General features: G+C 43.5%; 1 protein-coding gene across 2 annotated transcripts in view; it reads right to left on the bottom strand.

Moving 5' to 3' along the window:
- ANXA13 (annexin A13) overlaps positions 1-18,518 on the bottom strand; it is a 73,556-nt gene that overhangs the window by 37,049 nt on the left and 17,989 nt on the right. For both annotated transcript variants that reach the window (XM_033934880.1, XM_033934881.1), the window contains exons 2-3: positions 4,611-4,686; positions 2,091-2,185 (exon numbers count right to left, since the gene is read on the bottom strand). In XM_033934880.1, the coding sequence (XP_033790771.1) occupies positions 2,091-2,185; positions 4,611-4,686 (171 nt within the window). The remainder of the gene's footprint in view (positions 1-2,090; positions 2,186-4,610; positions 4,687-18,518) is intronic.

Raw genomic sequence — 18,518 nt, 5'->3', positions numbered from 1 at the left:
CAAGTATTCCTGGGACAATAATCAACAATTATCAGGCTGAATGGACTGATTGGGTTGGGTTGTTTTTTTTTGCTGTCTTTTTCTGCTGTCATCTACCTTGTTATGCATATTACTATAAAGCTATGATTCATTGTTTCCCCCTCCCTGATCCTTATTCTTAGGGTAAAAAAGCTTACCCCCCTCTTTTACTAAAGTGTGCTATGCTTTTTAGCATGCAGTAAATATTAGCGCACGCTAAACGCTAACACATTCATGTTATCCTATGGACGCGTTAGCAGTTAGCGCATGCGTTGATATAGCGCGGGCTAAATGCGCGCTAAAATGCTTAGCGCACCTTTGTAAAAGAGGGCCTTAGTGGAACACAGTCTATGAAAACGTGATGCCATTTCTCTAGTTATTTATTTGTATGGTTTTCTCTCATATATAGATGTGAACACACATTCTTGCTGCTCTGTTTTATAGGCTTCAGCCACATACCCCTGACGAAGGCAGTTCCAGCTGAAACACGGACCGTGTTGGGCTCCAGGACTAAAAGGGTTAATGGACTCTCTATTAGGCTTGCTATATACAGTGCTGCTCTGTGAATTCGCGGTCCGCGGTTTGCGGTCCCGGTCATTCGCAGTATTTTCCAACTGTGAAGGGGAAGCAGGAGAGGGTAGCCGGAGCACCGGCAAGTGAAGGAAATCACTCGCTGTATGCTCCGACCGCCTCTTCCTGTACTAAAGTCGGGCCTCACCAATCAGGAGCTGTGTGTCAAAGCAGCTCCTGATTAGTGAGGCCCAACTTTGGTACAGGAAGAGGCGGTCGGAGCATACAGCGAATGATTTCCTTCACTTGCCGGTGCTCCGGCTACCCTCTTCTGCCTCTCCATCTGCCCTCTCCCGTCTCCCCTGCCTAAAAACCATATTCACGGTTTTTTGACATTTGCGGGGGTTCCTGGAATGGAACCCCCGCAAATATCAGGGGAGTACTGTGTGTGTGTATATATATATATATAATATATATAATATATGCTACATATGTTGTACTTTTAATAAATGGATTGTTCTCACTGTTGGTTGACTGTGTCCCTTCCCCACGTCTACTTTTGTCGCCATTTCTCTAGTCACTGGAGAACTTCTTTTCCTTTTTGCAAGACTCATTACAGAGCTGTCCTATTTGGTAGTTATCACAGTTCCTCCTAGAACAGCCCCAACATGTCTACTATCCTTTCCATCTATCCCCAAACCGCTTCCTCACTACTCCCCAATTTGGTTGCTTATTCGATTTTTCCTTTTGTGCTCATAAATTCTAAGCTAGCCCATCCTCCCAGCTATTTCCTTTGCACGACTGATGCTCTGTCCGTTTATGTGTTTCCACCTGCTTGCTTCTGCTTCCCAGGGCACATATTCACAGGTGCCCAGGGATTCCCCTTATTTTGAGTCTCTAGCCCTTCTCTAGCCCGGCCATTATGTCAAGTCTTCTATCTCAGTGATATAGTGGGAGTGTGTGGCACAGCGGTTAGAGCTACAGCCTCAGCACTCTAAGGTTCTGGGTTCAAACCCTATGCTACTCTTGTGACCCTGAGCAAGTCACTTAACCCCCTATTGCCCCTATTAGGTAAAATGTGAGCCCACCAGGATAGATAGGGAAACATAAAGGGCATAAGAATAGCCTTACTGGGTCAGACCAATGGTCCATCAAGCCCAGTAGCCCATTCTCACGGTGGCCAATCCAGGTCACTAGTACCTTGCCAAAACCCAAGGTGTAGCAATATTCCATGTTACCATATAGGGCAAGCAGTGGCTTCCCCCGCGTCTTTCTCAATGCTTGAGTACCTGAATATAAACCACTTAGGCTATAAGTGGTATATAAATACTTAAATTAAATAAATAGTTGCCTTCAGACCCCGGCTGTGAGTGCTGTTTCCTCAGCATCCACTAACTACCCCTGCCTGTCTTCCTCAGAAGTAGAAGCCAGCTCTGGGAATTCAAGTACATTTATATCCCTATACAGTACTTCATTCCTGTTCATTCTTCTTTAAACTTCTTGTAGGGGTGCTTATACTGCAACTATGAGTATATCCTCGGGTAACAGAATCTCTGAAATACCTTGCCATACATGCTCTTGAACTTCACTTTAACTTCTTGCCTCTGGTCCGATGATCGATTTGAAAGGATTTCAATAATGGTCTTTTCATCTGTCCCTGCAATTATTCAATTGACATAAAAAATGCAATTCATCAATGACTCGTAGGGTATGGAGCAGGTAAGTGAGCTGTGTTATTGCAAAGTGACATCTTAGAGTCAGCACCTACTGTATGTGGATAAGAGTCACAGTGCTCAACCTTTGGGGGGGCCATAGGGGAAGTAGATAGAAGGGATGAGGAGTTTCAGACTGTGGCATTTTCCTTCCGGTTATGAAGAACCGAAGGTCACTGTGAGCAGACTCCATTTTTATAAAAGCCAAAAGAGAATGTTGGCCCGTTTTGCTGATTACGCAAAGAACAACCAGATCTAACCAGATGCATAACAGAATGAACAGAATTCGATGGAGAGAGAGAATTCCAGGGCCCTTCTTTAGGAAGGGGGCATGAAGACAAAGGCCTACCATTGGCAGATCCCTCATGGACATGAGCCACACACCCCTTTTACTAAGCTGTGAAGTGGCATTGCGAGGGGGGGTGGCGCTCCTCCCCTGCCCTCTTATCCACCCCCTCGCCCTCCCTGCCCAGCGGGCCCTCCCTTCTCTTCCCCTGTACCTTTTTAATTTTCCAGGTGCTAGCAACCTCATAACCTTGCTGCCCTTGTCATGTCGGCTATCCATCTGACATCATTTCCTAGGCGCGGGGCCGGAAGTGATGTCAGAGAGAGGTGACACCAATGCAGACAGGAAGTTCGTAATGCTGCTCGTGCAGGGAAAATTAGAGGCACGAGGGAAGGGGCTCACGGTGGGGGGGGAAGGGGGCGGGGGCGGAAAGGAAGATGCCGGCAGCGGGGCTAGTGTGGAGGTGGGGCGGGGATGGGTGAAACTGGGCAGGCCTGGGGCGTGTCTAAGGGTCCGGATTTTCCATTTGAAACATCTGGTAACTCTATCCAAGTGGGTTAGTTTTGCACATACCATGATAGGAATGAACCTCAGTCTTAAGCCAGGGCACGCGGACTATGCCCTCATTCTCCCAAATTTACTGCCAATGTTTGCTATAGCATTTGCATTATGCCAAAGAGAACTTCTTTCTGTGGGGATGGGTCTATGAGTGAGTGTGTATATTGCTATGTGCTTCCTGTGTGTTGTGTATATATGTATTTGTACACGATCGGGGTTGATTCTGCAAACAGCATTCCAATTGTAGGTGATGGTAGGCATCCTACCGCCAACTCACCAGCCAGTCAGGATGCATGTTTAAAAAAAAAAAAAAAAAATGGATGTGGCGAATTACACCTACATTGTAGGCATTTGTTTCATGCCTATGCCGATGCATAGGGATGCTTATGCATGCCCAAGGCCGGTGTGGGTGTGGTTTCCACTGGAAGTGGCCTTGGGTATCCGTAAGCATCCCTATGTGTCTCTGTAGGCCTTAAATGTAGGCCTGTAAAATACTGGCCTAAATGTAAACACAAGAAATTATCAATGGCTATAGAAATCTTCAGGCCTTCCCCAAATACAATTTATTCAAAACATCAACTGGGAAGTCCCAACACGTTTTCAAAAGTGAATGCTATTATTCACTCTTATTTTCTCACGGACCTCAGTGGTACCGTCTGCATGCCGCTAGACTTTTAGAACATGCAGAACTATGGCACCCCTAATCGTCATTGGTCCCTTATAATTTTTTCATTTTCATAAATACTTTGTATATAATTTATAATTTATATTTTTAAATATGTCAGTACTTATCTTAGGCTACGCGGGTGGGGGTAAGCACTCCGACGTAGGCTACGTTTCGCCCCGCAGGGCTGTATCAAGGAAATCCCCCTCAAATCAACCTGCTCATGCTCCCCTGCGTTCAAGACAGTCTTGAAATTCTAACGCGAGGAGCATGAGCAGGTTGATTTGAGGGGGATTTCCTTGATACAGCCCTGCGGGGCGAAACGTAGCCTACGTCGGAGTGCTTACCCCCACCCGCGTAGCCTAAGATAAGTACTGACATATTTAAAAATATAAATTATATACAAAGTATTTATGAAAATGAAAAACATTATAAGGGACCCATGACGATTAGGGGTGCCATAGTTCTGCATGTTCTAAAAGTCTAGCGGCATGCAGACGGTACCACTGAGGTCCGTGAGAAAATAAGAGTGAATAATAGCATTCACGTTTGAAAACGTGTTGGGACTTCCCAGTTGATGTTTTGAATAAGGCATCTGTTAGAAAAAGAAGAGGCGATTGGTGGCTGCTTCTTAGGCAGCTGCTGAGATCGGCGTCCTTTAGAGAATCAAGCCCTATGTGTGTTCCTGTGGGGATGAATTTGTGAGTGTGTGCAAACAGATGTGTTGGGAGGGGGGGTGTTTCCCTGTATGTGTGTGAATCACAGATGAATGTTTCTGTACACCAGATGGTGAGCTGATGTTTATCCCTGAATGAACCGCATACCCTACAGTACAGTCGAGGACTGCAGCCAGTGCTCTTACCCATCCCTTTGCAGGCTTTGTGAAGCTTCTTGGCATCTCGTTCCGCATCAAAATTGTGATGGCGTCGGATGGTTGGCTGGAAGACAAATGCAAGATTATCTCCTCACTGTGTGCATTCTTGGGATGATGTCTTGATGCTCTGAATTCCGAAATTGCGATTGTATCACAATTTTATTGAACTTGAAATATACCTGAAGTTGCTGTGCTCTTATCTGCCCATGGAAGGTCACTAGCTAAACCAGCACAGTGTGCTTCCTTCATTACCTTTTAGTGCAGAAATTGAAGGAAAAAGCTACTCACTCCGAACTATGCAGACCTACCTAGAAATCTTGTACAGAAATACACTACGGTCTTACAAGTGAGTTAACCTCAGAATGACCACCATCCACATAATCTACAGTCAACTATCATTCATCCTATATTCTCCTATTTTCCCATCTTGCTTGGTACTCTACAGTATCGCAACAAAAGAACACCAACAAGATATACAGGAAACCAAGGTAAAACCAAAAAACAAGAGAACTGTGGATACGAAGTACTTGATGTCACCGTTTATTGTAGTACTTCTTCATAAGCATTCCTCTATCTTTACGTTTTCACATCAACGTCTTTTTTTAATCACACATCATTGTATGCTTTTGAGCATATTTAAGTCTAGTAGTATTTGGAATTCGGACCCCTGAAGAAGGCGTTCAAAGCCAAAATACAGACTGTATTGGGTCCGCACCACTATTCATTGTGATGTGTTATTACTAAGCAACAAAACCCAAAATGAAGCGACCAATGTTCCACACCACAATCGAAAGTATCAACAGCAACACAAAATGGAACACAAGGTCCTGGAGTCACAGGAATTGAGACAAATGTATTTATTCCTCAAGATGCCTTGTTGTCACAATGATTGAAGGTAAATAAAAAAACAATACTTTTAAGGTACACAAAGTTTGTGTCAAGATGTTACAGTTTGAACTCCCTAGGTTCAAGGTTCCTAGAATGAAAACAGGACCCTACACGGGCCGTGTTTCGGCAATGCTTTGTCTGCCTCAGGGGTCCAATGCTTGAACCTTGAATAGGATTTTGAATTTCAATGACTGTAACGTTGACACTATATGGTCTGTACCGTAAAGTTTTAAAGCAGTGTTTGCATCTAGCACGAAAGCTGATGAAACGTTCAGTTTATTGTGACTGCAAGGCATCTTGAGGAATAAATACGTTTTTGTCTCAATTCCTGCAACTCCAGGACCTTGTGTTCCACTTTGTGTTGCTGTGTGTTATTACTACCTTAACCATTTGGAATTTTTATGAAGAAGTACTCCAATAAACTATGTCATCAAGTACTTCATGTCCACAGTTCTCTTGGTTTTGACTCTACAGTATCACTTCATCAGCTCATTTAACAAACTATTGGAGATCTTTTACCTCAAAATTGGCACATAATATAAGTAGATCAGGCATTCCAAAATAACAGAAAGGTTTGTATATGAGCTGCCTGCTGGTATTGAAAACACATTATGGTCAGGGCCAGCATGACCAAAAGATGGACTAGGCCTTCACCAAGGGCAGTAGCATTGGGGAGGAGCAGTGTAGTGTCAGCACAGTTAGCAAGAGAGCAGCAGTAGTCTTTGAGTACTTGTATGTGCCCAGGGCTGGTCGTGTCCCACCCCCCCTCCCACAGAAAGTTTGCATCAGAATGAGCAGAAGGAGGCGGGCCTAGAGCATTTGCATGTACTCAAAGGCCCTGTATTGTGTTTCATGCTTGGGGCCAGGATGGAGGTAGAGTGGTAACTTTATTGCTCTCCTTTTACTATGTATGCAAACCTGTAACCCATTGGGAGGACGAGCTAGAAAATCAACTAAATAAATAAATAAGTATGATGCTGGACATAGCAGGAGAGTGAGAAGGAGGGAGGGAGGGAAGATGCTGGAATATTGGGGAAAGGGTTGCTTAGGGTGTTAGATAATCTTGGGCCGCTCCAGACTATGGTGGTCAGCAGTCAAAGACAAACAAACAAAATACTGGCTTGGATAAGGGCCAATTTTCTACAATTTGTCCATCTTCTATGGTTACAACTGAGTTTTTTATTTGTATGTTTGATGTAGGGCTACCATATGGCTCCAGAAAAAGGAGGATGGATTGAGACATCTGAGTTTTACTTCCAATAAAAGCAATGGAAGAAAAGCACAGATGTCTCAATCTGAACTCCTTCTAAGCCATATGATAGCCCTAGTTTGATGACCACCTTTCATCCAATGACTACAAAGCAGTGACATAAATCCATGGGCTAATTGTTTTTTTGGGATTTTTTTTTTGCCATCACCTACTGTGCTACTATAAATCAAGTTTTTCCATTAGTTTGAAGTGCCTGGTCTGGTTAGGTTTACATGAATTATGGTAAATTTGAGGCTTCCAATTGCTTCCCTGGCACTCCCATTTTTCTTTTTTGTATATATTTTTCAAGAGATAAATTCATACTTTTGGTCACCTATCTGTGTATTAATTATTATATACTGTTAGAACTGTATGCCATTTCAATACTGTAAGCTCTGCCTTTTCTGTATTGTAAGTTGTTGGAGCAGGAGGCTATTCCAATGTGCTTATGTCCCAATGCAAATATTTTTAATTTCATAATACTTTTCTCTTTGGTGATGTATGTTTCAATGATTTCAACCTTATAACCTGAAGGCCATGATTTTTCTAAAAGAGCAGATCAGAGGAATTAAGTAGCACATAAAAATTGTGTTTCATACTCTTGTGTTGATATTTTAATCTTGTGATTGTGGAACTGGCACAGGAAGATTTCATTTGTTCTGACATCACTCTGACCCCTGAAGCAGGAATTTGCCAAACAGACTATCTAGGATGCACTAAACTTACCGGTTCATAGACAACCCCGCTAAAGACAAAGGCGCGCGCCGACAACTGAGCGCAAGACGGAGGCGCGCGCCGAAGAAAATTACAGTTTTTAGGGGCTCCGACGGGGGGTTTTGTTGGGGAGCCCCCCCCCCCCGTTTACTTAATAGAGATCATGCCGGCGTTGTGGGGGATTTGGGGGGTTGTAACCCTCCACATTTTAGTGTAAACTTAACTTTTTCCCTAAAAACAGGGAAAAAGTGAAGTTTTCAGTAAAATGTGGGAGGTTACAACTCCCCCCCACCCCCCACAACGCAGTGCAATCTCTATTAAGTAAAGTGGGGGGGGTTCCCCCCCACGCCCCCCCGTCGGAGCCATAAAAACTGTAATTTTCTGCGGCGCGCCTTTGTCCCAGCGCGCTTTTGACCTGACACCAAACTTACCGATCGTCTACCGATCATTGCTAAACCGGTTTGACAGGTTTTGCGATCGATCGGATTTCCCGACCCGATGCACAAAACTGCTGGCTGTGTGTTTCATCGAGCAATCGCTCATTCTCCAATCCGAGCATGCAAATGATGAGATTAGTATTGAAATGCCGTGCAAACTAGGTGAGTGATCGATGCACAAAATGGCTTTTTTGCCAGCAGAAATAGCGACCGGGTTTACCGATCCAAAAAAGAGCGATTGGTGAAGACCAGTCGCTCACGGATCCTTGCCGACTCTTCAGTCCTGAAAGTAGAATCTGTATCGAAGTTATACTATATAAACATCAAAACCAATATGAAAAAAAGCGGTAAACAGAAAACAGGATGGAAAAGTATAAATGCTGTCTCACTGCTTGCTTTTACAACAGCGCCGCCCAACAGTCTTCAATAGCTCCTTCCAACACCACCTTCGAACTCCTTTCAATATCTCCTTAGAACAGCTCTGTCCCAACAGCTTCGAACAGCTACTTCCAACAGCTCCCAAAAATCTCTACTGGCATTCTTTATATTGCATTTTACGACAACAATGCTTTGTGGCCGATGCCTTTGACACGTGCCGATGATGTACACTTATGACTACTACTACTATTAATTATTTCTATAGCGCTACCAGACGCATGCAGCGCTGTACAGAGTCCCAAAGAGTAAGAAAACAGTCCCTGCTTGAAAGAGCTTACAATCTAAACAGGCAAGACAGACAAACAGGATGTCATGGATACAGTTAAGGGGAACGGTTAATCAGCTGGCTGGGATGGAGGGCAGAGGGGAGTATAGGGCAACCAAGCCATTGTGACATCACTGATGAGGTTGGCTCTTATTGGTGGAATGAGGCATTATGACATCACAATCTCGGCTCTGCTTCCCAAATACAAACAGGATGTCATGGATACAGTTAAGGGGAAGGTTAATCAGCTGGCTGGGTTGGAGGGCAAAGGAGTAGGGTTAAGGATTGAAGGCTATATCAAAAAGGTGGGTTTTCAGTCTGCTTTTAAACAACGGAAGGGGCTTGATGGACAAACTCGGGTAATTTATTCCAGGCATAGGGGGCACAGGCAAATAAACCACACCTATGACTGACGTACAACAGGTGCATACACTGCAGCATGAACCAACAGGAATATTCTGTGCGTGCGTTTAAATCGCTCTCATAGTGATCGATCGGATGAGATTAGGGCGAGTCTCTGCTCAGATGATTTACATGTCAGCTCGGTGGTGCATCGATTGCTCATCCACAATCAGCCAGAGAATTGGCCAACAGCGATCCAGTTGGTATTAGTGATTATCTCTACAATACAAAAAGTTTCTAGATAGAATGTTATCATTCCAGGCAGCTAGGCTGAACACATGGCTTGGAAAGCCCATACTTGAGGCCACTACATACGCAGACTTTAGAAAATCCCTGAAAACTCGACTGTTTAACAAATTCTAAATTCCCATACCCAACTCTTCCTCGCCATGACCCTTCCACCTCGCCCCCTAATTCCAAGGCCCGAAACTAATTATACTTTCCACCTTGAATCTCATGTACTGAAGTAATATCTTTATTGTAACCCACTTGCACCCCATGTACTGACAAAATGTATCTTTATTGTAACCCATGTACTGACTAAATGTATCTTTATGGTAACCCATGTACTGACTAAATGTATCTTTATGGTAACCCATGTACTGACAAAATATATCTTTACTGTAACCCACTTGCATCCCATGTACTGACAAAATGTATCTTTATTGTAACCCATGTACTGACTAAATGTATCTTTATGGTAACCCACCTGTATCCCTTACACTGACAAAATGCATCTTGATAGTAAACCACTTGTATTGTAACCCACTTGTATCCCATGTACTGACAAAATGAATCTTTAATGTAAACCGTTTCTATCCCTTGTACTGTCAAATGTATCTTTATTGTAAACCGCTTCGAACTTCACGGTATAGCGGTATATAAGAAATAAATCATTATTATTAGTGCATCCAGGCCTATGTAAGGCCTTTACATAAGGTTGCTCCTTTGTATTTTGCCTCCGCCTTGTCGTTTCATCTGTTGCACTCTACACTATGGGCTCCTTTTACGAAGCCACGTTAGCGGTTTAACGCGCTCTAATTTGTCGACCGTGCTAGCCGCTACCGCCTCCTCTTGAGCAGGCGGTAGTTTTTCGGCTAGCGTGGGGGTTAGCGTGCGCTAAAAAAGGTGCTTGCGATAAAAGCCGCTAATGCGGCGTCATGAAAGGAGCCCCATATCTGCTCTGTGGCTTTTCTAAAACTGCACAAGCTATTTTTAATTCTTCATTGTTGAGATGAATAATAAGGAACTTGTTCAAACTTTGAGCGGTCGAAATGAAAGGATTCAAACCTGACAATCATCTGACATCCTCTCAAACAAAGGCTGAGTGACTTACCTGTACACAAATGGATTTTCTATTGAACAGATGCATCCTGCTTATTGTTTCAGCTACCTTTTTCATCACATCTCTGCAATCAGACCCTTTTTTGTTAAATGTATTCTGTCATTGTTTGCTGGGATCTATACAAAATGTGAGGCAATACCAACATTTTGCCATCACTGAAAGCTGCTCCAGGCATGGATTTGGGCACATGTAGCATAGGCCACTGCCCAGGGCACCACATTTTGAAGGTGCCAAATACCCAGGCCAAAGAAGAGTCTGCTTCTGCTTAGTTTGGGGCCATGTGCATATACTGCTTCAAAAGGGGTGGGCACAACAACCCTGCTCCCCCATCAAGCATCTCTCCCCATCCCCCCTCCCTGTAGATGATCTGGTCTCTCAACCCCCCCCCCCCTGCCCATTTCATTTTAAACACGCCGATAGCAAGCAGTGACTTATACATGCTACTGGCATTGGCCCCAGAGTCTCCCCTCTGACACAGCTTCCTGTTTCTGCATAGACGGGACCACATCAGAGGGAAGGCTCTGGGGCTGGCGCAAACAGTGTGCATGAGTTGCTGCTGGTGAACAACTAAAGTGTTTGCAAGGTACGGAGGGGTGGTGGAGAGTTGAGAGATGTTGGAGGACCTGCAGGCCATGGGAGATAGAGAGAAGTCGGGAGTTCTCAGCTTTTGGGGCTTGCTTAGGGTCCCTGCCAACCACATCTCAAGTCCGCTACTGCTGAATGGGCTTAACCCCAAAGTGGGTGGCCAGGTTGGGCTTATGTCCACGTGGGCCCACCCATCTCTGTGCCACTGTCTGACACCCTAGCCTTCTCTTATCTTTGGGATCTGTTGCTTGCTCTTGCTCATGGGGACCAAAATCTTAAATTGGGCCCTGATTGCATTGCTTTCTGCTATTACTATATTCCTCATCCTGCTCTTGAGACTTTCGTGGAAAGTGAGCCTCAAAGGCTGTCGTTTCTGGATGGATTTGCATGACCATTGAATCTGCGTACATTGGTAAGACAGTTGCTGATTTTCTTTAAAAGCGCCTTCCACCTGAAGCATGGCATCTTCATGGACAGATTTGTAGGGCAGCTACATGGTCTTTTTCAGGGTTTTAGAGTAGATATGGCAGCACAAATGGACACCGCATTTGGGTCCTTGGTGCTAACAGGAGGCTCATCTGCCCTACCCTAAACTCAGGAGACTGCTTTGGTACGTCTCGTTTGTCAGGACTCATATCTCTTTTGTACTGGAAGGGAAGATTAGGCTCTTAACCTCGATGATTTTCTTTCCAGAAATTACAGGGAAATACTTTTAAAACCAATAGGAGGAAATATTTTTTCACTCAGAGAATAGTTAAGCTCTGGAACGCATTGCTAGAGGTTGTTGTAAGAGCAGATAGCGTAGCTGGTTTTAAGAAAGGTTTGGACAGTTTCCTGGAGGAAAAGTCCATAGTCTGTTATTGAGAGAGACATAGGAGAAGCCTCTGCTTGCTCTGGATCAGTACTTCTTTCAGAAATGCTTTTATAATTGTATTTTAGGGTCCTCAGAGGGCCACCACACACTCAAGTCATTTCATTGTGTGGGGCTTTATGCTCCCATTCGTCATTGGGCCCATACTTCTTATTTAAACTTTTATTAAGGTAATTTTGAATATAAATACTAAAAGTACTTAGCTTTAGGTTAAACGTTAGTCGGGGGGGTAGAAATATCCGCCAACATGTTTCGCCCATACAACTCCGGGCTTTATCAAGACTCCCTCACCCGTTCATTATCTTTAGTAGTCGCTAGCGACGTGATGGCGGCAGTAATATGACTACTAAAGATAATGAACGGGTGAGGGAGTCTTGATAAAGCCCGGAGTTGTATGGGCGAAACATGTTGGCGGATATTTCTACCCCCCCGACTAACGTTTAACCTAAAGCTAAGTACTTTTAGTATTTATATTCAAAATTACCTTAATAAAAGTTTAAATAAGAAGTATGGGCCCAATGACGAATGGGAGCATAAAGCCCCACACAATGAAATGACTTGAGTGTGTGGTGGCCCTCTGAGGACCCTAAAATACAATTATAAAAGCATTTCTGAAAGAAGTACTGTTAGCAGTGGGATTACATCCTATTGTGTCTGAGAGTATATATGAATATCCTTCTTTCACATTTATTAACAGAGTGCCTAGTGATTCATGCTCTGGATCAGTAGCATGGAATGTTGCTACTCCTTGGGTTTTTGCCAGGTACTAGTGACCTGGATTGGCCACCATGAAGATGGGCTCCTGAGCTAGATGGACCATTGGTCTAACCCAGTAAGACTATTCTTATGTTATGTATACTGATTATATATTTTATGTTTTGATTTGTTTTAATATGATATTTGTATGCTTTTGTCTGATTATATTACTCTACATTATAAATATTTTTATTGTAAACAATTTCGAATTTGTAGATTTGTGGTCTATAAATGTCAAGATCAAGAAAAAAATTCATTTAGGTTTTCTACCATGGCTTTATCTCCCCCCTTCCTCCAAATATTGTGGGTGCTAATGCTGGACTTGAGCCCTAGGCATATGCCTAGTTTACGTGTCCCTTAGTCCTACCTTGGAAGGGATATTTGGTTTTCAAGCCATAGCTCATTGAACTGTAATGTTCAAGCGCAAGTTGCTGTACTTTGTTCTCAACATAAGATTACTTTGATAAGTGGGTCATAAATTTTAATAATTGAAAAGGAGTAGCTAAATAAAATGAGTAATAAAGTGCTATTTTTTTTAAAGTCTCAGGTCAAACCTTTTTGTCATATGGCTATAGGTACGGGTCATTAAAGACTCCTTTTACTAAACTGTGGAACAAAGGGGCCTTGGCACGCCCTTGCCCAGGTTTTTCGCATGAGCTAAAATAATTTTTTTAAATGGCCTTACAGAAGAGACAGCTTAATTTTTTCTTTTTCAGAAATCTACTAGCGGTTTCGCCGGAAGTTACATCGGAAGGAGGGACTCAGCCGGAGGAAGGTCCCGGAGCAGGCCTGCGACGTTGCCTCTTTTTTCGATGAAGCTTTTATGACGCTTGTAGGCTCGAGGGTTTTGGGGGGTTTATTGCCATTTTTTAACTGTGGGGCAGGGTTTGCTGGGGTTGCAGGACCCGTGATCGGGAGGGAGAGGGGCTGATGGACCCGCAATTGGGAGAGTGGGGGCTGCTGGACCCATAATCAGGAGGGAGGAAGCTGTTGGATCCGTGATCAGGAGGGAGGGAGGGGTGCTGCTGCTGCACCCGCGAGGTGGTGGGCTGCTGCTGTAATCGCAAAGGAAGGAGAAGGTTGCTTGGGCTGCTGGACCCATGACAGGCTGGCTCCAGAGATGGAGCCGAAGGGAAGGGAGACAGTTGATGGGCCTGGTCTGGGGATTGGGGGAAGGAAAAGAGATGCTTGGCCTGTGTGATGGGAGGACTGGAGCTGGAGGGAAGGGAGAGGTGCCAAACCCATACCTGGGCACTGAAAGGAGGGGATAGAGGTGTTGGACCCATAGGATGGGGACTAGAGGGAAGGGAGAGAGATGAGAGAAAGAAAGGGAAAGCGAAAAGCTGAACCAAGGGGAAGAAGTAAGAGTGAGTGAAATATTGAACATAGAGGAGGGACGGAGGAAAGAGAGAGGGTGAGAGACACATTGGTATAAGAGAGGGGAGAAGCTGGACACAGGGAGATGTAGAAAAAGAGGGGAGGTGGTGGGAATGAATGGGAGCATAAGAACAGGGACAAAAAGGGGAATGCTGCATGGGGTTGGTATATGTACACAGAGGGGTAATGCCAGACATGGGAGGGCATTTGGACATAGAGAGAAGAATAAGAACATAAAAGGAAGATGCTGGACTTAGAGGGGTATAGGGATATATAGGAGTGATACTGAACACAGGGGGAAGGGATCATAGAATGACAAAATGATGAAGGCAGGGAGATGGGCACAAGGGAAATACTAGAAAGGGGTGTTTAGGAGACATAGAGAAGGGAGATGCTGAACATGGGGAACAATACATAGTCTCACAAGAAAAAATTATAGAGTAATAGAAAAATCCCCAAAATCAATCTACAAAAATATTACTCGCCAGAGATGGGCTACACACCCACGATAAACATTTTACAACAAAGTGGAGAAAAAGCCTCAAAATTTTCAACGTGGCAGCAAACAACTTTCAATACTGATTTAAGATTCAAGCTGCTTAATTTACTATCACTGGCAAAAAACTCCACCACCACTGAAATGTAATTATCAAAAGGGTAATATACCCATCACTGTGCACAGGAAAAGCAAAATCAAAAATTTTTACTTAGCTTGGGAAACATGGTCTAAAACGCCGTGCTGTGTTGATTGAAGATGTCTGGCCAGACTACCGATAGAAACGCCATGGCACCACTTAGATGTACAGTCCAGAATCCATGCCCAATCCTCCAACAAGAGCCTTCTTTCGCCTCTCAAAGGCTTCCTCAGGGAATATATCAGCTGGAAAACTCCGCTCCTCTTCCGTGCACACAGGCACAAGAATTGCCCGTTGCTATAAAGAACTGCAAGATCCAACTTCCGGTGTTACTTCCAGGTTGCAACTTCATCACAGCAGCTAAAAGCCTAGCTGCCATTCGTCCACAAAACTGCCATTCATCCTTCAAACTGCCACTCATCCGAAAAATGCCACCCACTCCACCCGCTGATTAAGGCCATTAGGCCATATAGTGTCCAAAAAGAAAATGCAGCGCTGTTCATGCTGGTACAAAAGCCTCTTCACATTGCCCATACATGGGGTAACAGGAATGTGCTCCAACACATGGAGTATTTCCACAATAAGGAGTTGTCATTTCTGGATGTGAAAATTCATTTGGAAGAAGATAGGTTTGCCACATCAGTATTTCTAAAACCTTCTGACCGGAATACATTTTTGGAATACACCAGCATGCACCCGGCTGGGTTAAAAAACAACTTACCTGCGTCCCAGTTTTTTCATTACAGACAGATTTGCAGTTCGACAGAACAATTTTTGAGTCAAGCGGAACCTCTTAAACAATGGTACAGAGACGGAGGTTATCCTTATAGAATAATACAGAAATCCTAGAAGAGGGCCAGGTTTAGATCGAGGGAACAATTGTTGCAATATCATACACAGGCTTCAGATGATAAAGTTGTTCCATGTATTATGAAGTTTTTTGCTGTGGCACAAAGTTTAGGTAGAAAGATCGGGAATATCTGGCCTATGATGCAAACAGTTGCGTGTTTTCATAATCAAGAGTATAAGATTGCTTACACACGTAACAGGAATCTAAATGATATTTTGTGCAAGGCTGATGTTTGGACTGTCCAGGAGGAGGGAAAGGTGGGTCATTTTCATTGTGGAAAATGTGCAGCTTGTGATGTCATGCAAGAGGGTACTGCTGTTCAGGTCCCAGGCAGAAGAGCTGTGAAATTACGCTCCTTGACAACATGTGAAACAAGAGGAGTAGTGTATGGGATGACGTGCCCTTGTGGGTTAACTTACATTGGCCACACTGCCAGATGCTTTAAGACTCGGCTATTTGAACACCGGTCTAACATTGGTCACAGAAAAGAAGTTGACATCCTGACCCGCCATTGTGCCAAAGAACGGCATACTTTGGATGATTTTGTGTGTTTTGTGTTGGAACACATTCCTGTTACCCCACAGAACACTGAAGGATCACTACATATAAAAGAATTGCCTTGACTGCCATATGCCCACCAACATATGTCAGATGAGGTTTCGGTGAAGTGGACATGAAAAGAGGGGGAACGATAGGTTTGGTGCAATAGCCGAAGCATTAAATCCACCTTGCAGCAGCATTGTAGACATCATCGCCGTATTCGTTGCTTGTAAATAAAACTGAACCATGAATGTGAAATAGTTTTTCTGCAATATGAGTTACATCAAGTGAAGGGGGTAGCAATAGAATCTATAGCAGCCCCATCTTTAGAAAGGAGACGAGACGATTGAGGGGGGATATGACAGAGGTCTACTGAGTGAAGTGGAAAGGGTAGATGTGAATCGCTTGATCACTCTTTCTAAAAGTACTATGACTAGGGGACATGTGATGAGCAGTAGATTTAAAACAAACCGGAGAAAATATTTCTTCATACAACGTGCAATTAAACTATGGAATTCATTGCCAGAGAATGTAGAAAATTAGTTAGCCTAAAAAAGATTTGGATAATTTCTTAAAAGAGAAGTCCATAGGCCATTATTGAGATGACTTGGGGAAATCCACTGCTTATTCCTAGGCTAAGCAGCATCAAATCTGTTTTACTACTTGGGATCTAGCTAGGTACTTGGGACCTGGATTGACCACTGTTGGAAACAAGATAGCAGGCTTGATAGACCTTCAGTCTGTCCCAGTATGGCAATTCTTATGTTCTTATGCTAATTTAGAAATGATTTATTGATGACATTTTTCATTTGGACCAATGATAGATATGTTCCAGGAATTTTTGAATTGAGTCAACGAATGTTATCCTAATTTAGAGTTTACAGCTGAAATGAGTGGTACATTTGTTGCTTTTTTGGACATTCACAACATTTATAAAAGATGCAAATCTGAGACTACTATTCATAAGAAGATAATGGACTGCAACACTCTGCTGCATTATTGCAGTTATCACCCACATCTTCTTCGAGACAACATCCCAGTGGGACAGTTTCTCAAGCGGTTTGTTGATTGAGGATGCTCCTGGGCTGTAGTTAAGAAAGCTTATAAGCAGGCATTATATTCAAGATGACAGTGGTTACTGCCTTCAAATACTGAGAAGGAATTTCAAGATTTAACGTGTGTTACCTTATTCAATCAGGGTATTTGACGTTAGAAGGATTCTTATGAAATGATATGATTCAGACATTCAGAAAGTTATTAACATAGAACAAAATCTTTTCCAGAGAAAGGAAAATGGTAAAAACCAGAGGGCAAAATGTGAAGTTGAGCGTTAGAGAGTGATTGATGCCTAGAATGCGCTCCTGAGGGAGATGGTGGAGAGAAAAATGTCAACAGTGTTAAAAAAAAAAAAAAAAAGAACGGGATGAACACAGAGGATCTCTAATCAGAAAATAATGGCATATAATGAGAGCTAAGGCCAATACAGGTCAGACTTTCACAGTCTGTGTCCTGTATATGGCCATTCAGTTGAGGACGGGCTGGGGAGGGCTTCGATGGCTGGGATGGTTTAGATGGGCTGGAGTGAGCTTTGGCGGAGACTCCAGTAGATAGAACCTAAGCACAGCGCCGGGCAGAGCTCTGGGTTTCTGGACCAGAAATATCTAAGAAAAAGGACAATTGAAATTAAATCATTAATTTACAGAGAGTGTATGGTTGGGCAGACTGAACGGATCATTCAGGTCTTTATCTACCATCATTTACTATGTTACTACGGTTTTTCAAGTGTTACAATATTATCAATTGACTATCATACCACGGTTTGCATACCGCAGGAGCAAAAACTTGAGTGACCATTTGATGGGCTCTGCATCAATTTGAATTGAGGAATCAAGAACAGGAAGCCGGTCATTCGCCTTGTGGCCGTTGCTGTTATTGCACTTAAGTATGGAGTACATGGGTAGTTCCAGTGCCAAAGCATAATAAGGTATTTTATTTGCCGTGCAAAACAAATTGCAACACCTCTCAAGTTGTGTACTGTATTAGATGCCCTTGTAATAAATATTACATCGGTCATACTAAATGCGGAATTAAAGTATGGATTGCAGAACATTTAAGGGAGTGGCATTGAGGTTAAAACAACAGCCTCAGCACCCTGAGGTTGTGGGTTCAAATCCCACGTTGCTCCTTGTGACTCTAGGCTAGTCACTTAAGGGCAAATTCTATAAGAAGTGCCCAAAAGTTAGGCTCTGATATAGGCACTGTTCAGCGTGATTCAAGTACAATTGGGTGCTGTTTAGTGAATCACGCTGAGCGGCACCTATTTTGAAGGCGCCCATTAAATAGGCCAGCTCTAGGCACAGCTAATAGTTAGGCACCCATGCGAGCGCTTAAGCACGCTTAAGAGCAGGGATTCTCTAAGAAGGTGCCTAACACGTAGCCACGCCCATGCCTAACATGCATAGCGCCTATTTTTTTGAAGGCCGCCTACATTTTTAGTGGCGCCTTCTTACAGAATTGCGCTTTCTTGATAGGCATCTATAGGTA

The sequence above is a fragment of the Geotrypetes seraphini genome, chromosome 2 (assembly GCF_902459505.1).
Source record: "Geotrypetes seraphini chromosome 2, aGeoSer1.1, whole genome shotgun sequence".
Classification (NCBI taxonomy): domain Eukaryota; kingdom Metazoa; phylum Chordata; class Amphibia; order Gymnophiona; family Dermophiidae; genus Geotrypetes; species Geotrypetes seraphini.
Note: the sequence above shows the minus strand (reverse complement) of the source record. Positions and strands in the feature narration are given on the sequence as shown.